The 20784-nt window shown below is 37.6% G+C and overlaps 1 protein-coding gene across 8 annotated transcripts in view; it reads right to left on the reverse strand.

Moving 5' to 3' along the window:
* The window catches only part of ULK4 (unc-51 like kinase 4), a 721105-nt gene that overhangs the window by 216191 nt on the left and 484130 nt on the right, over positions 1-20784 (reverse strand). For all 8 annotated transcript variants that reach the window (XM_055109707.2, XM_055109709.2, XM_034956180.3 and 5 more), the window contains one exon: positions 4634-4800. In XM_055109707.2, coding sequence (XP_054965682.1) covers positions 4634-4800 — 167 coding nt within the window. The remainder of the gene's footprint in view (positions 1-4633; positions 4801-20784) is intronic.

The raw sequence follows: 20784 nt of genomic DNA on the forward strand, positions 1-20784 counted from the left end.
CTGAGCTGGGCATGGTGGCTCATGCTTGTAATTCCAGCACGTTGGGAGGCCGAGGCGGGTGGCCTGTCAATTTCTGGGCCATATTTAACATTAAACAGCAATACAGCATTACCTAAAGTGAGATAACAGAATACAGCTTCTTAGTATTAAAAAAAAAAGGCCAGGTATAATACAGTTCTCTTACATCTAGCATTGCTACACAAATCTAGCACACAGAAGTAGGTAATCAACAGAGGTCTGCTAAATATACACAGAAGTAAGGCATCTATAAAGAACAAGAGACAGTTACTTTCTCAAGTAGTTCCTGTCTTATTTATCTTTTTGAGATGCAGTCTCTCTCTTTCATCCAGGCTGGAGTGCAGTGGCATGATCTCGGCTTAGTGCAACCTCTGCCTCCTGGGTTCAAGCAATTCCCCTGCCTCAGCCTCCCAAGTGGCTGGGATTACGGGTCCCCGCAAGCATGACTGGCTAATTTTTATATTTTTAATAGAGACAGGGTTTCACCATGTTGGCCAGGCTGCTCTCAAACTCCAGACCTCATGATCTGCCTGCCTCAGCCTCCCAAAGTGCTGGGATTACAGGTGTCAGCCACCACGCCCAGCCTTTATTTTTATTTTTTGAGATGGAGTCTCGCTCTGTCACCCAGGCTGGAGTGCAGTGGCGTGATCTCGGTTCACTGAAACCTCCGCCTCCCAGGTTCAAATGATTCTCCTGCTTCAGCCTCCCGAGTAGCTAGGACTACAGGTGTGTGCCACCACACCCGGCTAATTTATTTTTTTATTTTTTTTTTATTTTTAGTAGAGACAAGATTTCACCATGTTGGCCAGGCTGGTCTTGAACTCCTGACCACATGTGATCTGCCCACCTGGGCCTCTCCCAAAGGGCTGGAATTATAAGCATGAGTCACCATGCCCAGTCCAGTTCCTGTCGTTATATCTCCAGCAGGTTTTAGCACACAGTGGAGCATAACTGTCAATGGTGTGGCTCGGATCAATTCAACACTTACTGTGCTCCCCAAACACGATCATGTTGCACATTCACAATGCAAAGATGAATATGATTCAGTCCCCATTATCTAGGATCTCATGGTTTAACTAAAAGGATGACAAGTTCCAAATAACTGTGCTAAGGCAGAATATGAAAACTGCTATAATAGAGGTAGAAATAAAGTTTAGGTTAAGGAGGGAAGTAGGATAATGTCACAATTGACTTCATCACTTGGATGGTGGGGACAGGGTCTACTAGGAGTCATATGGAGTACAAATATTTCACATGTGGAAATTTCATGAGGAAAGGCACAGGAGTGACAAAGCACAGCATCTACTTACAAGATGGCAGTGCAACTGTCTGATTGGGGTATGGGCAGCATGGAGGTCAGGCAGATGAGCTGGAAAGGTACCCTGGGGCTCGATTGTATAAGCCTTTGAATGTCTCAGCAAGGAGTCAGTAAGTTATAGATAATGAGATGTCACTGAAGTTTTCAAAGGAAGGGAGAAACTATCAGGACTATGGGCTATGACAGAAAAATCTCATCCGCATTCAACAACCAGGCAGAGGGTAGTTTATGGTGAAGGCCAACAAGAGGAAGGCCGTGAAGGAATCAAGTTGGATAATTATAAGAGATGCTAAAAACAGACAGCCCCCTAAAATAGCCCCCAACTACGCATAGCCTTTATGTGTATGTGGGACTAAGAAAGACTCAGTAGCCACATTACAGTCTTTCAACAATACTGACACATCTGCAAATCAACAGCAGTTTAATGGTCCTACTATCAGGAGGATGAGGTAACAAGCTTCCCCATACCACCTCAGAAAGGATAAACAAGGCCCAGATTGGAAAGTCAGGTGACCTGAATTAGAATAATAAATATTTGTCTTCCCTAGAAAAGCCCTCCCTAATCTCAAAATTGGGTTTGGTCCCCTGCCTCATTATTCATTCTGCAGCATGTAATACCTTCAATTGCTGCATTTTCACACATGCAATAAGATGAAGACTTGCTTCATTACTTGTATGTTGACAGTCTTCCCTATTAAACTGTAAGCTTCCTGAGAGCTAACACCCTTTCTCCCTTGATTCCTGCTGAAATTACAGGTGCCTAGTCCTATGCTAGGCTCATAAGTACAAAATAACTCATAAGCCTGCTAGGAGTTAGTCAGTAAATATGAACTGAGCGCTTTTCCATGCACCGGGATGTAGAAATGAGAAAGTCATGGCCCATAGGAGGCCTCCTGTAAACAAAAAAGGAAGCACCTTTCTTCTTGTTGCTGTTCATGATACAGTAACCACTTATTGGTCACCTTCACCGGGCCAGGTATATGTATGTCAGTTTACATCTATATATAATTATATATATTTTATTCTCCCATTGAAGTCTCACAACCACCCCGCAGAGTGGTGACCACATCTACTTTCCAGATGAGGAAACTGATACTCAGGTGCAGTAACTTGCCCGAGGTTATAGAGGTGGGGAGTGGTATAGTGGTGTGTCTGGGATTTGAATCTAAGGCATTCCAGCCTGCACAACCCACATGTCCCCACCACACCAGTGAGTCTCAGGCACTTTGTCTCTGCCTCCATTATCTTTCACACATAACATTCAGAGGTGAACAGGGACCAGTTTTAAATCATGGGGAAGGTAGTGGGTAGGGACTGAACTTCTGATGGAGATTCTGACACGTGCCTGCCTTTGCTCCCCCATACACACACTTGCATCATACCACTCTCCTCCCTGGAAAAGTGCTTTGTGAATCTAAGCATTATTATAATTTTAAGCACTGGCCTCTCTCAATTCTTCTACTTTTAAGAAGCTCCTATTAGAAATAGATACAGGTTTCAAGTACAGAAGAATCCCCAGTGTGAGAAGTATGTCTATAAATGGAAGGGGTGACTTAGGGTTTTGGAAAGTACTTATGGCTCAGTGTTTCAAGGCAGATATGTCTTTGATTCACATTCCATTTCTTTTCCCAACTCTTTCACCTAATTCAGCCTCAAGGACTCCTCCTCCTTCATATTGACAGCAGGTGTCATGGAGATCAAAGTCAGTGGTCAAGGCCAAAAGCAATACATGGCAGATATTACGAGGGATGATTTAGAAAGATGGTAGCAGTAAAATGTACAGTGGTGTTCAAGACTATGAAAACAATAAAAAACAGTGATCTACTGGGAAACCAGCAAGTTGGAAATAGAAAATTCAAAAATATTTTGTATTAAGGAGTTTCCTTTCAAAACATCCCTGAATATCTACCTAATCACTTGTAGTAAAAAAAAAGAATTTCTATTATTCTGAAGATTTTTAACTTCTGATCCTTTTTCTGTCTACAATTTACAAGAAAATCTTTTACAGATTGTCATCAAGGTATCCTGTAAAAGTAACTATCAACTACATCTCAAAGAATTACAAAAATCTACCACTATGAAAACTGAAATAAGAAACTGTGTTCTCTGAAAAGAAACTTACTAGAATGGAGAGGAAAAGATAGGTGAAATACATAATTAGCGATTATTTAAGTACGTAACAATTATTTACTGTTAATTTGGAATTATTATAAATGAGCTAATAAAAGCAGCTAGGTAATTCAAAGGCCATGGCTTTTTAATTAATCTACTGGCTTTACAGTTTGGGTTTAATACTTAGTAACTAATAATATTTGTTGAGGGGATCTTGGATTTATTAAATCATATTAGACAAGCTAAATACTTGACCAGCTTAACTGTGGATAAAAGATATCATTTATCATAATGATGAATAACAGAGGCTATCCTGGGGTCTAGGGAGTCATTCTTGGCTCTGTTACTGTGACTTTGGCAAGGTATCAAAACAGTTTGGTTTCAACTTTAGCTTCTGCGTCTATCCAAGCTTGGATGCCATCATTTGATATACATCTCTTGCAATTGTATCAGGATTTTAAATGTAACAATAAATTCACCTTGGCCCTGTCACTTTCACTTGATCTAAATATCAGCTGACTCCATCGGTTAGACAGAGCATTAAATAAAACAGGCATAGGAAAGTATTCTATAAAACCACACCTCCTTCCTGCCTTACAGCATGATGCTAAGTAAATACAGGTTACAGTTTATGGCTAATTGGCTTTTTCCATAGCCACTGAATACACCTCTATTCCTCAAAACCATCTCACAAGTCCATGGTATCAGTCATAAGGGAAAGAAAATGAGCTTATGAGTTACATAGGTATGTATATGTGTCTACAAACACACACATGCATGTGTATGTACACAAACCCTCAATCCATTATTCCTAGAAAGCTGACCTATCCTGCTGAGGGGGAACTGGAGAGCCACCTCAGGACATGAAAAGCTGCAAACTACTTGGCCAACCTAGGATGTGCCTAAGGCAAATGCTCTCCTTGGTCAGGAGTGGTTTCCCAACTAATGCTTGCTAAGTCTTTGCTTAGTAGTAGGCCTCTCCTTCCTTCCCTGAAGATTTTGATCAAATTCTCTGTTCTTGACATTGGTCACCCAAAGATGACTCTTCAGAAGACACTCTCTATAGAATTATACATTCTTTTAAATAAGTAAAGACACAATAGAGGAAGATAAGAAAGAAGAGAATGAAAGGGAAGCATGAAATGGAGTAGGGCTGCTCAAGACACAGGAAAACAGATCCTCTACCTGCAAAGCCAGCCGTACAATACCGGAGGTATAGGTCAGCATGCTGTGCAAAATATCAAGCAGGGAAAAGAGCAGTGTAGCTGCCATCTCGTTGTTGTTTTTATTGTCCACATCCAAGCACAGTGTGGCAGTTTCAGTGAGCAGGTTACAGATGTGACTGACAAGTCCTGAGGGTAAAAAAGGAAAAGAAAAAAACCTCATCATTAAGTACACAAATGTGTCATATGAACCAAAAAGAGAGGCATTCTGGCTCTATGTTGCATAAACCCTAAGCAATACTTAAACTATACTCTTATCAGATTCACTGAGGAAAGCTGTTTAAAATGCAGGTTTCCAGGCCTCACTCCCAGAGAGTGTCTTAGGAAAATACTTGTTAAAGAAGTTCCCCAAGTGATTTTGATGCAAAGGTTCCAAACCACAGCTTGAGAAACACCATCCTATATGGGCAGGCTTCACAGGGTCTGAGGACTCCCTGGCACTGAAGGAAAACAACTGTCCCCAGATTCTTGTTTGAAGGCAGTTTTCTTTAGTGCATGATCAAGGGCCACAGTGAACCCAGTGGTCTGCTCTTTCTAGCAACTGGGTGGTTTCCATAATGCAGTCCACAAATGTAAGATAAATTATAAGAAATTTGAAATTTAGAAATTACCAGGTGCCATCCCTTTGTCTCTGCAAACCTCATATTAACAGTGTGGTTGGTCTTTACTGATGTTTAGTTTGATATAGTCTGTTACAATAAATACATTTTCACATTTTGGGGGTGTTACTGTTTACATTAAATTGACATTTTTATCCTATTATATAGTGTTACCCTTTGAATTGAAATACAACAAAAGTGAAATTACAACATGAAATAATGTTATAAACCTAAATGATGAATGAGAACTTTGGAATCAGTAGAACATAAATTCAGATGTTCTAAAAAAAAAAAAAAAGTGAATTTTCAAAGATAAATATTTTACACACGCAGATGCGGGAAAAGCACGGCAAGGAAGTCTGATGTGTATTAAAAGCTATATTTTACTGGACCTGCAATCTATTTGTCCCTACTCCAGATCATCAATTGAATGGAAACTCAGCTAAGCACAGCCATGTAAGTTTTGGCACCTCTTCTATACAGTGCACCTTGTCACTTCCAGCAAAACAATCCAGTCTTCCTGACAAATGCGAAATTATCACAAAATTATCAGATTACAAAAGTGAACTAATTTTGTCACTAAAGGCAGTGACATAGAATGACAGACGCATCAAAGTTATACCTCCTGTGGCCAAAAAAAGGCATAAGTCTCACACAACTGCTAAGATGCTTATAAAAACAAAAACAAAACTGAGTTTCAAGGCTGAAAATAAACAAACTTGAAAGTAGAATGAATTACTGTCAAAATTTCCTTATCAAATGACAAGGTCTGATAACCCATATCATCAATGATACATAGTGCAGAAAAGCAATTATTACAGCATGTGCACTGCACCACCAGGCATTCTCCTTAGAGTTACAATGCATCACCCATGTACAGGCTATGAATCAGCACTTGGCATCTGTGAGCTGTAGATAGAAGGGCTTGAAAACATAGTATTTGGTAAACATACGCTGCAAGACAACAGGTTTTTCATTTGGGGGTTCCTGATGACTTTGTGACATGTCACACAGATGGTCAAAGGTAAAAGGGGTAAGTACTGGTGGAGTCCAGCTCTGTGAGCAGCAAAGGAGGATACGGTTCTTTAGGAGGCAGACGTGGGTCCCAGAGCACCCATCTACATACTGCTTACTTCAGAGTAAACAGTTAGTGGGCATCAATGTTCTTCTTGAACTTCATTCAGTCTTCAAGGAAGGAGTGCAAAGAATGAATGCAATCAAATCCCTGCTGGGACAGAAAGTATTTCCAGTCTACTGTGTAAAAAACAGACAACAGATGCCAAGCTCTGATTTTACACACTGAAGTCACCAGCTCCCAAGGGAAGGTTCTCAGATAAGATTAGAAATGAAGTATGAGATAAAAATATTTCTTCACAACAGTGATAACGCCAGCAAAACCCATTAATATGATTTTAAGAAGCTGATCTCAGCCATATTTTCAGTGTTCTTCATAGCCAGAACTTTCACTTCAGGGTCAAAATGCATGTTTTTCATGTTTAAATATTTTATTATGAAAACAAAGTCATGAGACAGTTCGGCAAAATGTACCTTCATTACCCTTTTCAACAATATCAATATTGTGTCTATTTTACCTGTCTTTTGAAAAGCATTTTAAAGCAAATACCAGAACACATCTTATTTCTCCTGTAAATACTTCTGTATAACAGATAAAGACTCGTTTTTAACTACAATACCATTGCCACTTTTAAAAATCAATATATTTTTTATATACTCAACTGTCTCAAAACTATTTTTTTACAATTAGTTTATATGAATCAGGATGCAAAGCAGCTCCATAAATTCCATTTGGTCATGGACCTTAAGTCTCCTTTAATTTCTAATAGTCCTTCCTCTACTTACAATTTTTTATGCCACTTATTTGTTGGATAAATTAGAACAGTTTTCTTGTAGATTTTCTCATGGAACTGTTCCTATATCCCTACATGTCCTGTAAATTGGTAATTGCACCTAGAGACTTGATTTAATTCAGGTTCAATTCCTTTGGCAATAATACCTGGGGCTGGGTTCTTTGGATTTCCTGTTGCATCTTATCTGGAAAGATATACCATTTGTCTTAGTTATGTTAAAATTGATCCATGGATTCAAGGGTTGTTATTTTGAAAAGGAAAAGCAAGATAAATGCTTATTCTTTCCTGTCGTTTACCAGTTTCAGAACAATGATTTTGGAGTGTTAGCAACCACCAAAGATAACCAAGGTGTGAAGTGGGAAAGGTAGAGGAAGATAGAAACTACCAAAAGTTACTAATGCATTCATTTTGTAGCATCATTGTGAACATAATGCATTTTTAAATAACATATATTATGGGTTTCAATTGATTTCAATCACTATTCATTTGTATGCTCAATATGTCCTATCTTTGGCCACTAAGAGCTCCTTGAAAGTATCCTTGCTTCTGCTATAATAATGTGCCCTGAGTTCATATTATAGAATTCCTGCTTCTGACTGGGCATTAGACACTTCTCCAAGGAGCCCTGGTTTCATTCAATGAGAATGTGTACTTAGAGTCCATGGTCTGAGCATTCGGGGTGTTCATTGCTACTAAGTCACTGATTCAGTAAACGGAGATAGTAAGTATCTGTCTCTTTAAGAAAAATGAGTTCATACAGATATTTCTAATGCCAGAGTCCAGAAACAGACCCACAATTACACAGTCAGGAACTCTTCAGAAAAAAATCCTTTTCAACAAAAGGGTAAGGAAAAACTGAGTATCCAAATGGGGGGAAAAGAGAGATCCTTGACCATTACCTCACACAATATACAAACACTAATTTCAGATGAATGATAGATCTAAACATACAAGCTAAAATTATAAAGGTTCCAGGAGAAAATGTAAGAGAAGATTTTGCAACTAGGTAGGCAAGATTTCTTAGGATCCCAAAATACCTGGTCTTTAAAAAATGGATAAATTAGACTTCATTAAAAAGTAAAGCTTTTGCAAATCAAAAGATATTATTAAAAAATAAATAAGGAAGCCAAAGAATAGGAAAAAACATTCTTCTCTTTTTCTACATGTACATATGTATGTGTGTATATATGTGTGTGTATATGTGCATGTGTGTGTCCAAAAACCTGTATCCAGAATATACAAACAATTCCCACAACTCGATAATAAAAGTACAAATAATACAATTTTTAAAAATGGGTAAAATATGTGAATAGCCAGTTCACAAAAGGTATAACAGTCAATAAGTATATGAAAAGTGTTCAATATCACTATCAGGGAAATGCAGATTAAAATCACAATGGGATATCACCGTACATACATATAAATAATTATAATCTAAAAAACTAACACAAAATGTTAGTAATGATGTGCAGCAACCAGGACTCACATATATTACTGATGAAAAACAGTTGGCATTTTTAAATAAATCTAAATATACATTTACCATATTATCCAGAAATCTTACTCCAAGGTATTTATCCAAGTAAAATGAACACATATGTCCACATAAAGATTAATTAGAGCTTTATTCAAAATAGCTCCAAACTGCGGCCAGGCACCGTGGCTCACACCTGTAATTCCAGCACTTTGGGAGGCCGAGGTGGGCAGATCACTTGAGGCAGGAATTCGAGACCAGCCTGACCAACATGGTGAAAACCCATCTCTACTAAAAGTACAAAAAATTAGCTGGGCATGGTGGCACACACTATAATCCCAGCGACTCAGGAGGCTGAGGCAGGAGAATCGTTTGAACCCAGGAGGCAGAAGTTGTAGTGAGCTGAGATTGTGCCACTGCACTCCAGCCTGGGTGACAGAGCATGACTCTGTTACAAACAAACAAAAAAAGCCCCAAACTAGAAATAGCCCAGGTGTCCATCAACAGGAGACTAAACAAATTAAGATATAATCATACAGTGGAATATCACTTAGCAACTAAAAATATCAAACACTGAACTTTACAAGAACTTAGATGAATCTCAAAAAAAAAATGCTGACAGATTGCAAAAATTAAAGAATTCTATGAAATAAGTTGTATGAACACATTTATTTAAGGTTCTAAAGAAAACTTGTCTCTATTGATTGGGGTCAGAACAGAAGTTATTTCTAGGAGACGGGAAGATGGAACTTTCTAGGGTGACAGAAATGTTCTATACTTTGATGGGGTGTTGGTTATAGCAGTGCATGCATTTTTCAAAACTAAATATAAGATTTGTACCTTTTACTGCATATAAAATATACTTAAATTTAAAAATGCAGAGTTAAGAAAAAACAGGTTGGGACAAACTAGAGAAATGCTTCAGGAAGATAAATAAAGCAGTATGTGCTGTCTTCACTGGGTTAACAGCAGAATTTACTGAGCACTTGCTCTTTTCCTGGCACTATACTCTCACTAGAAGAAATGGGGAAGTGAGTTTCTAGGTAATTTTAAGTTAACTTTTAAGATATGCTGAGTTTGATATAACAAAGGGACATTCAAAGTGCCAACGTTCAAGGGAGATTAAGCCCTAAAAACTAGGTAACACTTAAAACTAAAAGACAACAACAACAAAAAAGAAGCAAAAGATGATCAGAGAGAACAGAAAATTTCCCAAAGGACAGTCAAATTTAGAGAGAAACAGAGTCAAAGACTGAGGGTTGAGTAAGTCCCAAACAGGGGCAAGGATTTACAGAGGAAATGGAGGCAAAGGTGCTAATATAATACAGTAGGAATCACGACAATGTAAAGTAATGGATATCAAGGAATAACCAGAATTAAAAAGAAAATGGGTGTCAAGAATGTCTAGTTGGAGTCTATAGACCTCCTATAGAAGAATAGGAGGTCTTAGGTTTCCGCACGTTCCACAGAAAGTTCTATCAGCAACTATCCACAGATATGAACACTCTGATGAAATCCTCCAAAATTGGGAATAAGCCTGAGTCACCTGTGTGGTTTATGGAACTTTTCCACATGAAAAGGGTAGGACAAAAGGGTCTTATTTTGACTATACTACCTTTCCTCCTCCCAGAGGTTAGCATAGTGCTACAAAGAGAGGATTCTCCAGGAACTGGGGTTTCTACAGAGGGAAGAGAACCAGAGGTGGACAACCATCTTCTCTAGCATCTTGTGGCACTTTCCAGAAAGCCCACTCCTATCTTACATCATGGGGAACACAAGGGAAAATGCTACCACTAGACCAACTGGGATTAGGCAGAAGCAAAGAAAGGAGGTGTAGTAGAAAGCAATCAGGACATAGATATGGTGTTAGCTTTGTGTACCTGTCAGCAGTAGTGCCCAATCAGTGGTACCAGCTAATAGCCCATCCAACTTGAAAAGCTGAGCTAGTCACTCCAGAAGTGATCAAAAGTTCTACCTAGCTTAAATCCCTACACAGTCAGCCTCCAGGACCAGCCTCATACCTTGCCCCAAAGCCTCACATCCAGGGAGCGAGACAATCATCACAGCAAATTTCCACAAAGAGCAGAGGCTCTATCTATCACACCCAAGAGTTTAAACAGCACTCAGTCAAGCTTCAAAGCTCACCTCAAGAGCCTGCCTAGACAGAGAGACAAATCTCAACTGTGAATTTCTAATGAGCACAGCAGCTGCTCCCAGCCATTCCAATTAGCAACCTGATCACAGCCCCTCCTGCAACCCTGTTCAACTACTGAACCCAAATAGTAAAACTATCTGGCCAAAGAATATACTCCTGTGGCCCAGCTCAATGATGCGCCAAGTGTATTTCCAGAGATCAACCAGTGGTCTCACTGGATAGAAGAGCTCAGCCAGCTGCCTCATCAAAATTGAGAGCAAAGGCAGCAGCCCAGCCATCTAGAGAGCCCAAAGCAAGCTCTGCCTGCCCATGGCCATTAAAGCCAGCCCATCTACAATAAAAGCTAAATGAAAGAGTGAAGACCTACACCTGCCAAAAAAAAAAAAAAACACCTTAAAAGCCTAAAAAGATGGCTATCTCCTCAACTGCACAAACACCAATGCAAGAACACAAGAATTACAAAGAATCAGGAAATCATGATATATCCAAAAGAAACTAAGAAAGCTCCAACAATAGACCCTAAAGAAAGGGTCAAATTTTATAAACAGAAATACTAGAGACAATACTGAACTGAAAAATACAAACAGGAAGCTTCAACACAGGCTCCCTCACACTGAAGTATCAGTGAACTTGAAGATAGAACATCTGAAATTATCCAATCAGAGCTGCAAATAAATAAATAAGTAAATAAATAAGAGTGACAAAAGCCTATAAGGATTATGGAATACCATTAAGAGACCTAACCTATGCATAAGAGGAATTCAGGAAGAAATAGAAAAAAAAAAAACAACAAAGTATTTTTAAAGGAACTAATGGCTGAAAACTTCTTTTAATTTAGGGATAGATGCCAACATTCAGGTAGAGGAAGCACAGAGGTCTCCAATCAAAGTAAACCAAAAGAAGAGTTCACCAGGACACATAATCAAATTATGAAAAATCAAAGATGAAGAAAATATGCTAATATGCTGACAGCAACAAGAAACACATTACATCCAATGGAGTCCCAATACAATGTCAGTAGATTTCTTAACAGAATTCCTGCAGGGCAAGAGAGAGTGGGATGATTTATTCAAAGGGCTGAAGGAAAAAATGCTGCCCAACAAGAATATTTTACCCAACAAAATTGTCTTTCCAAAATGAAAAAGAAAAACTTTCCCAGACAAACAAATGCTAACGGAATTCATCACCACTAGGCTTGCCTTATATGATTGGGTAAAGAGAGTTAAGTTAAACAAAAACCACTAATAACATAAAACACACAAAATCACAAAACTCAATGGTATAAGTATTACAAAGCCATATTCAGGATACCTTAGAACTCTAATTGTGGCATGTAAAGTGGTTTTACTCCTAGTGTGAGGGTTCCAAGGAAAAAACTAATAATAATGACTACAGCTAAAATAAACTGTTAATAAATGCATATTACAAAATGATGTAAATTCTGATATCAAAAACATAAAATGAAGGGCAATAAAACTGTAAAGCTGTATGCAAAGTTAAGAAGTTAGCAGCTTGAAACAGACTGTTATAAGATGTTCTATGTAAGTCTCATGGTAATCACAAAATAAAAATGTATAGTAGACACACAAAACAAAAACAGGAAAGATTCAAAGCATATCACTATAGAAAACCATCAAACTGCAAAGGAAGACAAGAGAGGAAGAAAGAAACAAAACAACCAGAAAATAATAAAATGACAGAAGTCCTTACCTATTGATAATTACCTTGAATGTAAACAGATTAAATTCTCCAACAAAAAGACATAGAGTAATTGAATGAATTAAACAAACAAACAGAACAAAAAACCACAAAACTAGACCCAACTATAAGCCGCCTACAAGATACTCACCTCACTTTTAAGGACACACACAAACTGAAAGTGAAGGAATGGAAAAAGATATTCCACGCAAAGGGAAACCAAGAGGGCAGAGAGACTTCTATTTATATAAAACAAAACAGACTTTAAACCAAAACTACAGAAAGCAATAAAGAAAGATGTTATATAATGATAAAAGGGTCAGTTCAACAAGAGGATATAACAACTGTAAATATATATGCACCCAACATCAGAGCACCAAAATTATATAAAGCAAATACTAAAGGATCTAAATGGAGAGATAGACTGCAATACAAGAATAGTATGGGACTTATCCCACTTATAGCAATGGAAAAATCATCCAGACAGAAATTAATAAGAAAACACTGGTCTTGAACAACACTTTAGACCAATGAACTAACAGACATATGCAGAACATTCCACCTAACAGCAACAAAATATACAATCTTCTCAAGCACACATGGAACATTCTTCAGGATAGATTATACGTGAGGACAAGTCTTGACATGTCTTCACAAGTATTCACAAATTTAAGAAGACTGAAATAATAACAAGTACCTTTACCAACTAGGATGGTATGAAACTAAAAAATCAACAACAGGAGTAATTCTGGAAAATTGACAAATACATGAAAAACAACACGTTCCTGAACAACCAATGAGTTAATAAAGAAATTAAAAGGGAAATTTTAAAAAATTGAGACAAATGAAAATGGAGATACAAAATTCTAAAACTTACGGGATTCAGCAAAAACAGTTCTGAGAAAAAAGTTTATTACAATAAGTACCTACATCAAAAAGAAAGGTCTCAAATAAACAACTTAATGTTATGTCTCAAAAAAAAAACAAAATGAAGAATAAGCTAAGCTCAATTTTAGCAGAAAAAATTAAAAATATCAGAGCAGAAAACAATGAAATAGAACTAGAAAAGCAATACTAAAATAAACTAAAACTTGTATTTTTGAAAAAATAAAAATTGAGAAATCTTTAGACTAAGAAAAAAAAGAGATGACTCAAATAAATAAAATCAGAAATGAAAGAGATGAAATTAAACAGAAATACAATCATAAGAGCTATTGTAAACAATTAAATGTCAAAAAAATTGAATAACCGAGAAGAAAGGATGTATTCCTAAACACATATAACCTACTAAGACTAAATCATAAAGAAAAAGAAAATCTGGGCCGGGCATGGTGGCTCATGCCTGTAATCCCAGGACTTTGGGAGGCCAAGGCAGGCAGATGACCTGAGGTCAGGAGTTCAAAACCAGCCTGGCCAATATGGTGAAACCCCATCTCTAATAAAAATACAAAAATTAGCCAGGTGTGGTGGTGCATGCCTGTAATGCCAGCTACTTAGGAGGCTGAGGCAAGAGAATCACTTGAACCCAGGAGGTGTAGGTTGCGGTGAGCAGAGATCACACCACTGCACTCCAGCCTGGGTGACAGAGTGAGACTGTCAAAAAAAAGAAAAAAAAGAAGAAAATCTGAACAGATCAACAGGAAGATTGAATAAATAGTAAAAAGTCTTCCATCAAAGAAAAGCCCAGGACCTAATGGCGTCACTGTTGAATTCTACCAAACTTTTAAAGAAAAACTAATACCAATCCTTCACAAACTCTTCCAAAAAATCGAAGGGGAAATAATAGTTTCCAATTCTTTTTATGAGCCCAGCATTACCCTCATACCAAAGCCAGACAAGGATATCACAAGAATAAAAAACTAAAGGCCACTGTCTTTGATAAATACAGATGTAAAAATACTCAATAAAATGCTAATAAACTGAATTTCACAATATATTAAGAGGTTCATTCACTATGATCAAATGAGATTTATCTCTGGCATGCAAGGATGGTTCAACATATGCAAATCAATATCACATAAGAATGAAGGGAAAAAATTATATAATCAATAGATGCATAGAAATAATTTGACAAAATTCAACATCTTTTCATGATTAAAAACTCTCAACAAATCAATGTACCTCAACATAATAAAGGACATAGATGATAAGCATAGGTAACATTACATTCAATGATGAAAAAATAAAACATTTTCCTCTAAGATCCAGAGGAACACAAGGATGCCCACTCTTGCCACTTATATTGAACACAGTATTAGAAGATTTTACCAGAGTAATTAGGCAAGAGAAAAAAAGAAAAGGCATCCATAAAGGAAAAAGTAGAATTGTTGCTGTTTGTCAACAATATGATCTCGTATGTGGAAAACGCTAAAGATTCCACCATATAAAACTGCTAGAACTAGTAAATATAGGCTGGGCACAGTGGCTCACGCCTGTAAACCCAGCACTTTGGGAGGCTGAGGCAGGAGGATCACTTGCAGTCAGGAGTTCAAGACCAGCCTGGCCAACATGGTGAAATCCCATTTCTACTAAAAATACAAAAATTAGCCGGGCATGGTGGAACATGCCTGTAATCCCAGCTACACAGGAGGCTGAGGTGGGAGCATCGCTTGAACCTGGTAGGCGGAGGTTGCAGTGAGCTGAGATCGCACCACGGCACTCCAGGATGGGCAACAGAATGAGATTCTGTCTCAAAAAAAAAAAAAAAAAAAAAAAAAAAAAGAAGAACTAATAAATACAGTTAAATTGCAGAATACAAAATCAACACACAAAAATCAGTAGCACTTCTATACACTAACAAACTTTCTGAAAAAAAAGTCATTTACAATAGTTGTAAAAAAATACTTATGAATAAATTTAAGATGGTGAAATAACTGTACCCTGAAAACTATAGAAAATTAAAAAGAAAAAGAAAAGAAATTAACAAAGACATGGATAAATGGAAAGATATCCCATGTTCATGGATTGGAGGAATTAATATTGTTAAAATGTCCGTTCTGCCTAAAGCAATCTACAGATTCAATGCAGCAATCCCTAATAAAATTTCAATAGCATTTTTCATAAAAATAGGCAAAAGAATTGTAAAATTCAAATGGAACCACAAAATAAATTCATATGGAGCCCTCAAATGGCCAAGGCAATATTGAACAAAAAGAACGAAGCTAGAGACGTCACACTTCCTGATTTCAAACTATACTACAAAGCAATAGTAACTTAAAAAGCATGGTACTGGCATAAAAATAGACACATTGACCAGTAGAAAAGAATAGAGAGCCCAGAAATGAAACACATTTGTAGCCAATTGACTCTTGACAAAGGTATCAAGAACATATAATAGGGAAACGACTGTCTCTTCAGTAAATGGTGCTAGGTAAATCAGACATCCATATGTAGAAGACTAAAACTTGACCCTTATCCTCACCCTACATACAGAAATCAGTTCAAAATGGATTAAAGACTCAGACATAAGACCTGACACTGAAAAACCACTAGAAGAAAACAGGGGAAAAAACACAAGACACTATTCTGGGCAATAACTTTTTAGATTTGACCTCAAAAGTGCAGGCAACAAAAGCAAAAACAGACAGACACATCCAAATATAAAGTTTCTGCACAACACACTCTGCAAAATAACAGAGTAAAGAGACAAGCTACAGACTGAGAGAAAAGATGTGCAAGCCATACATCTGATAAGGGGTTAATATACAAAATATATATGGAACTCAACAACACTACAGAAAAACATTCTGATTTAAAAACAAACAAGGAACTTGAATAGACATTTCTCAAAAGAAGACATACAAATGGCCATGAGATACATGAAAAGATGCTCATCACCAGGGAAATAAAAATTAAAACCACAATGAGATATCACCTTACATCTGTCAGAATGATTATTATTAAAAAAAAAAAAAAAAAAGAAAACAAACATTGGCAAGAATGTGGAGGAAAGGGAACTCCTGTACACTGTTGGTGAAATGTAAATTAGTATGACTATTATGGAAAAGTATACGGAGGCTCCTTTAAAAAATTAAAAACAGAATTACCATATGATCCAGAAATCCCACTTCTGGGTATTTACCCATAAGATTTGAAATCAACACATTGAAGAGATATCTGCACTCTCATGTGCATTGAAGCACTATTCACAGTAGACAAGTTATAGACTCAATCTAGGTGTCCATCAGCAGATAAAAGGATAAAGAAAATGTGGTACATACACACAATGGAATTTTATTCAGCCTTAAAAAAGAAAAAATTCTGTCATTTGTGACAACATGGATGGACGTGGAAAGCATTATGCTATGTGAAATAAACCAGACAAGGGAAGACAAATACCACATGTTCTCATATACATAACATCTAAAACAATAAAATACAAAGAAGCAGAGAGTAGAATGGTGGATACCAGAGACTGAGAAGGTGGGCAGAATGTGGAGATGATGGTCAAAAGGTACAAAATCTCAATTAGAAGAAATAAGATTTTTTTCTTTGACATATAACGCACAGCATGGTGAATATAGTAATAATGTATACTTCAAAATCACTAAGAGTATACATTTCAAACATTCTCACCACAAAAAATAAGTATTTGAGATCATGAACATTTTAACTGCTTGATTTAATTATTCCACATTATATTCATAAATTACAGTATCACTTTGTACCCCATAAATATACAACTATAATTTGTCAGTTACAATTTAAAAAATAAAAATTAAAAAAAGAACGTTAAACTGAGACAACTCAAAACCTGAGAAAAGTTCACTGATTTGGCAATTTCCAGGCCACTGATAACTATCATTAGTAAAATTTACTAGGTACTGTGGACTGAAGTCAGACTTCAAGTTACCAGATCTTCCATGTTGCATTTTCCCACATACCATGTAAGTGTAGACATATTTGCTTCCCTACTGTTTCAGAATTTGCCCAAAGAAGAAGTTAGGAAACAGGAAGGGAGGAGAGAAGGAGGGAAGAAAAGAGGAAGGGAAGGAGCGAGGGAAGGAGCGAAGGAAGGAGGGAGAAGGGAGGAAAGGATGGAGGGAAAGAGGGAGGGAGGCATGGGAGGGCAGGAGAGAAGGAGGGAAAAAGGGAGGGAGGCATGGGAGGGCAGGAGAGAAGGAGGGAAAAAGGAAGGAAGGGAGGGAGGGAGGGAAAGGAGGAGGGAGGGAGGGCAAGCAGGAAGGCTTAAACCTGGGTTTGCATAGGGCTGACACCACCAGTGGTCCATAACCCCTAAGGGTACAAAGAGAGAGGGAGCAACCGCTGTTAGTCTCCCACCTTACCTAGTGGGAATTGAAAATTAGACTACTAATGTTGGTGAAGCTCTGTAAACAGGCTAATACATGATGCATTTTACTAAGTGAAGAAATAAATCTAAAAAGAAGCAAAGCAAGTCAAGATAGAAACTTTTGGTATGGAGGGGAGAAAAATTAACACTCCCCTATCTCCCTACTTTTATTCTTCTCCACAGACAGCCATGATCAAGACAAGATATTCCACCTCCAAAGAGATGCAGGGAAGTTCAAGGATATTGCCAAGGCTGTGTTCTCCAGAGTTAAGACTTTCCAAGAGATCAAAATGTCAGTGGAGATGGGTGTGTGGCTCTTTCTGTCTTCATCTTCCACTAAGAAGGCTGGTAACAATATGGCATAGCCAGAGGCCTGACCCCTGGGAAACACTAAGCCATTCCTTTTTTTTTTATTTTTTCCTCTCTTTTCTCTCTCCTCTCTCTCATCTAGACTCAGTCTAAGGTGTAGTAGTTACCTGTGGCTTAGATCAGCTCTGCTTTAGACTACTGGGCAAATGCATAGCCCTTTTTTAAATTATTATTATTTTTATGACTCTTGCCTCTTCTACTGGTTCTAGCTGATACACATCTACTTGAAAGAGTGAGGGAAGCTTTCTTACATGAAAATATTAACATCCGAGACTGAAGTTTAAACACTGAGATAAATATACAGGGAAAGTCAAAGCCACCTTTGTCTCCAGACTAGTAGGTAGGTATAGGAAATAGAGAAACGTGTACCTCAGCATAATGAAAAGAGCTTCCGTGCTTTGCATGCCTGTTATCTCTCTCAGAGATGCTGTTGGGATGCATCTGGGATAGTGTGCTAGTACTTCCCAGTCCTCTGGTCAAATGCTACCACAACAATTTCTTAATATTCCATCCCAACATCTCTAAAAGAAGCCAACATTCATTAATTCAAAGAACCCAAGAATTATTTTGCATTAATTATAACCAACTCCTAAAAAATCCAAGACTTATTTTGTATGAATTATAAGCAAACCCCTAAAGGAGTCTCTCTGTAAGTTATTTTCAAGTGTTTAATGTTCTGAGAATATTAATATACATGAACTGTTCCCAACTCCAATCATTGTTCTTGTTATTAGTTTTTCACAATCTGTTAGAGAGCTAATATAAGAATATACTTTGAATTTCCAAGCTTTAGAAAGTGCTTTATATCTCATTTTTAATGATTTGAAAATACAACACTCTAAATCAAAGGTAACCTTCCTGCATAGAGGCTTTCTTCTGGCTAATTTTACATTTACATCATGCAAACATGTGGTCACTTACACTAGGGTTTGTTAAAATCAACCTAAACACACAATCTGGAAAAGAAGTATAAAACCATTTGTGAAATTCAATGTGGGGACATAATTCTTTCCCAAACTGATCAATGATCAACCACTAAAACCAGAAGTCACATTAAATCAGTTAAGTTAAAAAGTCTGTTTTTAAACTGAAGAACTTGGACAGTGAAAGTGGCAATGCCTGCTTTGGACATACTGACAGGTTATAAATGTAAGTATCTGTGAACTGTGGGGTCGCCATGGAGCCATGGAGCACCAAGGGCATGCAGCCTCTTCTGGCCAAAGGTTAACAAGCAACCACTCACATACAGCATGGCCCCACATGACAATGTGACCAAACATCTATGAGGTTAAACATTTCTGAATCATCTCAGTGTAAGATTTGCCTATGCTATTTTAGCCCTGTTAAGCATGGGCCTAACATGCTCACCTAGGTTGGCATAAGTGCTAATACAAGACCACATAGGTGTCTACATTGTGCTTGTCACCAGGCCAATGCCTTTCAAACCCAGCTCTACTCCTCCTCCTGCATTTGTACTCCCAACTCTGCAGTCCCTTTGGCCTAGAGCTTTCAGTTTGGCTTCTTTACCTGAAATCCTCACCCTCATCCATGGGTCTAAGCTCCAGGGCCCATGGGAGTTTAACCTTCTCTAGTCAGGGGAAGGACATCAAACACATTTAGCTCAATGAGTATGATGAGCTAATTCACAATTCTGGGCTTTGCTGAAGTAAAGTACCCCATCAAATTCTATAATCCGAAAGAACCTGATGAATCACATGCTGAGACTTCTCAAATAAGACAGAAGCTAATGTTTCAACAAAATGTTTTCTTTCAAAAATCTGGAAAGTCTCTGTATTCAGTACATTCATTTTGAATTACTTTCCTAAGAAAATTTTGTATATTAGAGTATCTTAAACCAGCCCAGCTCCCTTCTGAGCCCACAATGGTCTCTGGATCCTCCTATGATTAGCAAAGATTACTGTGTTGAATTATTCCAAGCATATAATTTATTCTGGTAGCCTGTCCCAAGTGAGTGCCATGCCCTTTTCTGGTTTAGGCAGAAATCCTGAATTTTTGCTGCATGGCCAAAAAGAAGTCCAAGTTACTTACTTGAGAGTGAAAAGTTTCGGATGGGATAAACTCAATTATAAAATCCCTGAAAGGAGAAGTTTAACCCTTGAGGGATTTCTGCACTGAAGATATACTCATTTTGACTACTCATAGCTCAAGTGGCTTAGGATTAATTTAAGCAAATATGCCTGGAAGGATTTTTGTGAGAATACAGAAAGTAGGAGTGGTTGGTAATTTCATACTCAAAACTTAAGATACAATGTTACTCATGACTAATTCAAAAACTAAATTCTATTCTTAGCTCAACGTTACATAAACTTACTTTCCAATTACGTCCAGGTAATAAGATGGTTAAAGAATGATTGATCATATATTCTAATGCCCAGGAAAGTTCTGGGAAGAGAATAGAGTGGAGATGCAGAGAAGAAAATCCTCTTGGGGTGGGAGTGATCCCTCATCAGCAGCACAGCCTGGGGTCTATCCCCAAAAACCTGAAAGCTTTATCAATTCAATTCCAACTTTAATTCAGCACTTGCTGAATTATAAGAGATTTTTGCAAGCTGGGCAATGAACTGGAGAACAACCTTTAGAGCCCTACACCTCAGAAAATCTTCAGCCCTTCTCCTTTTTCCTCCCCTGTCATCTACTTC

This window comes from Pan paniscus, chromosome 2 (assembly GCF_029289425.2).
Source record: "Pan paniscus chromosome 2, NHGRI_mPanPan1-v2.0_pri, whole genome shotgun sequence".
In the NCBI taxonomy this organism is placed as follows: Eukaryota; Metazoa; Chordata; class Mammalia; order Primates; family Hominidae; genus Pan; species Pan paniscus.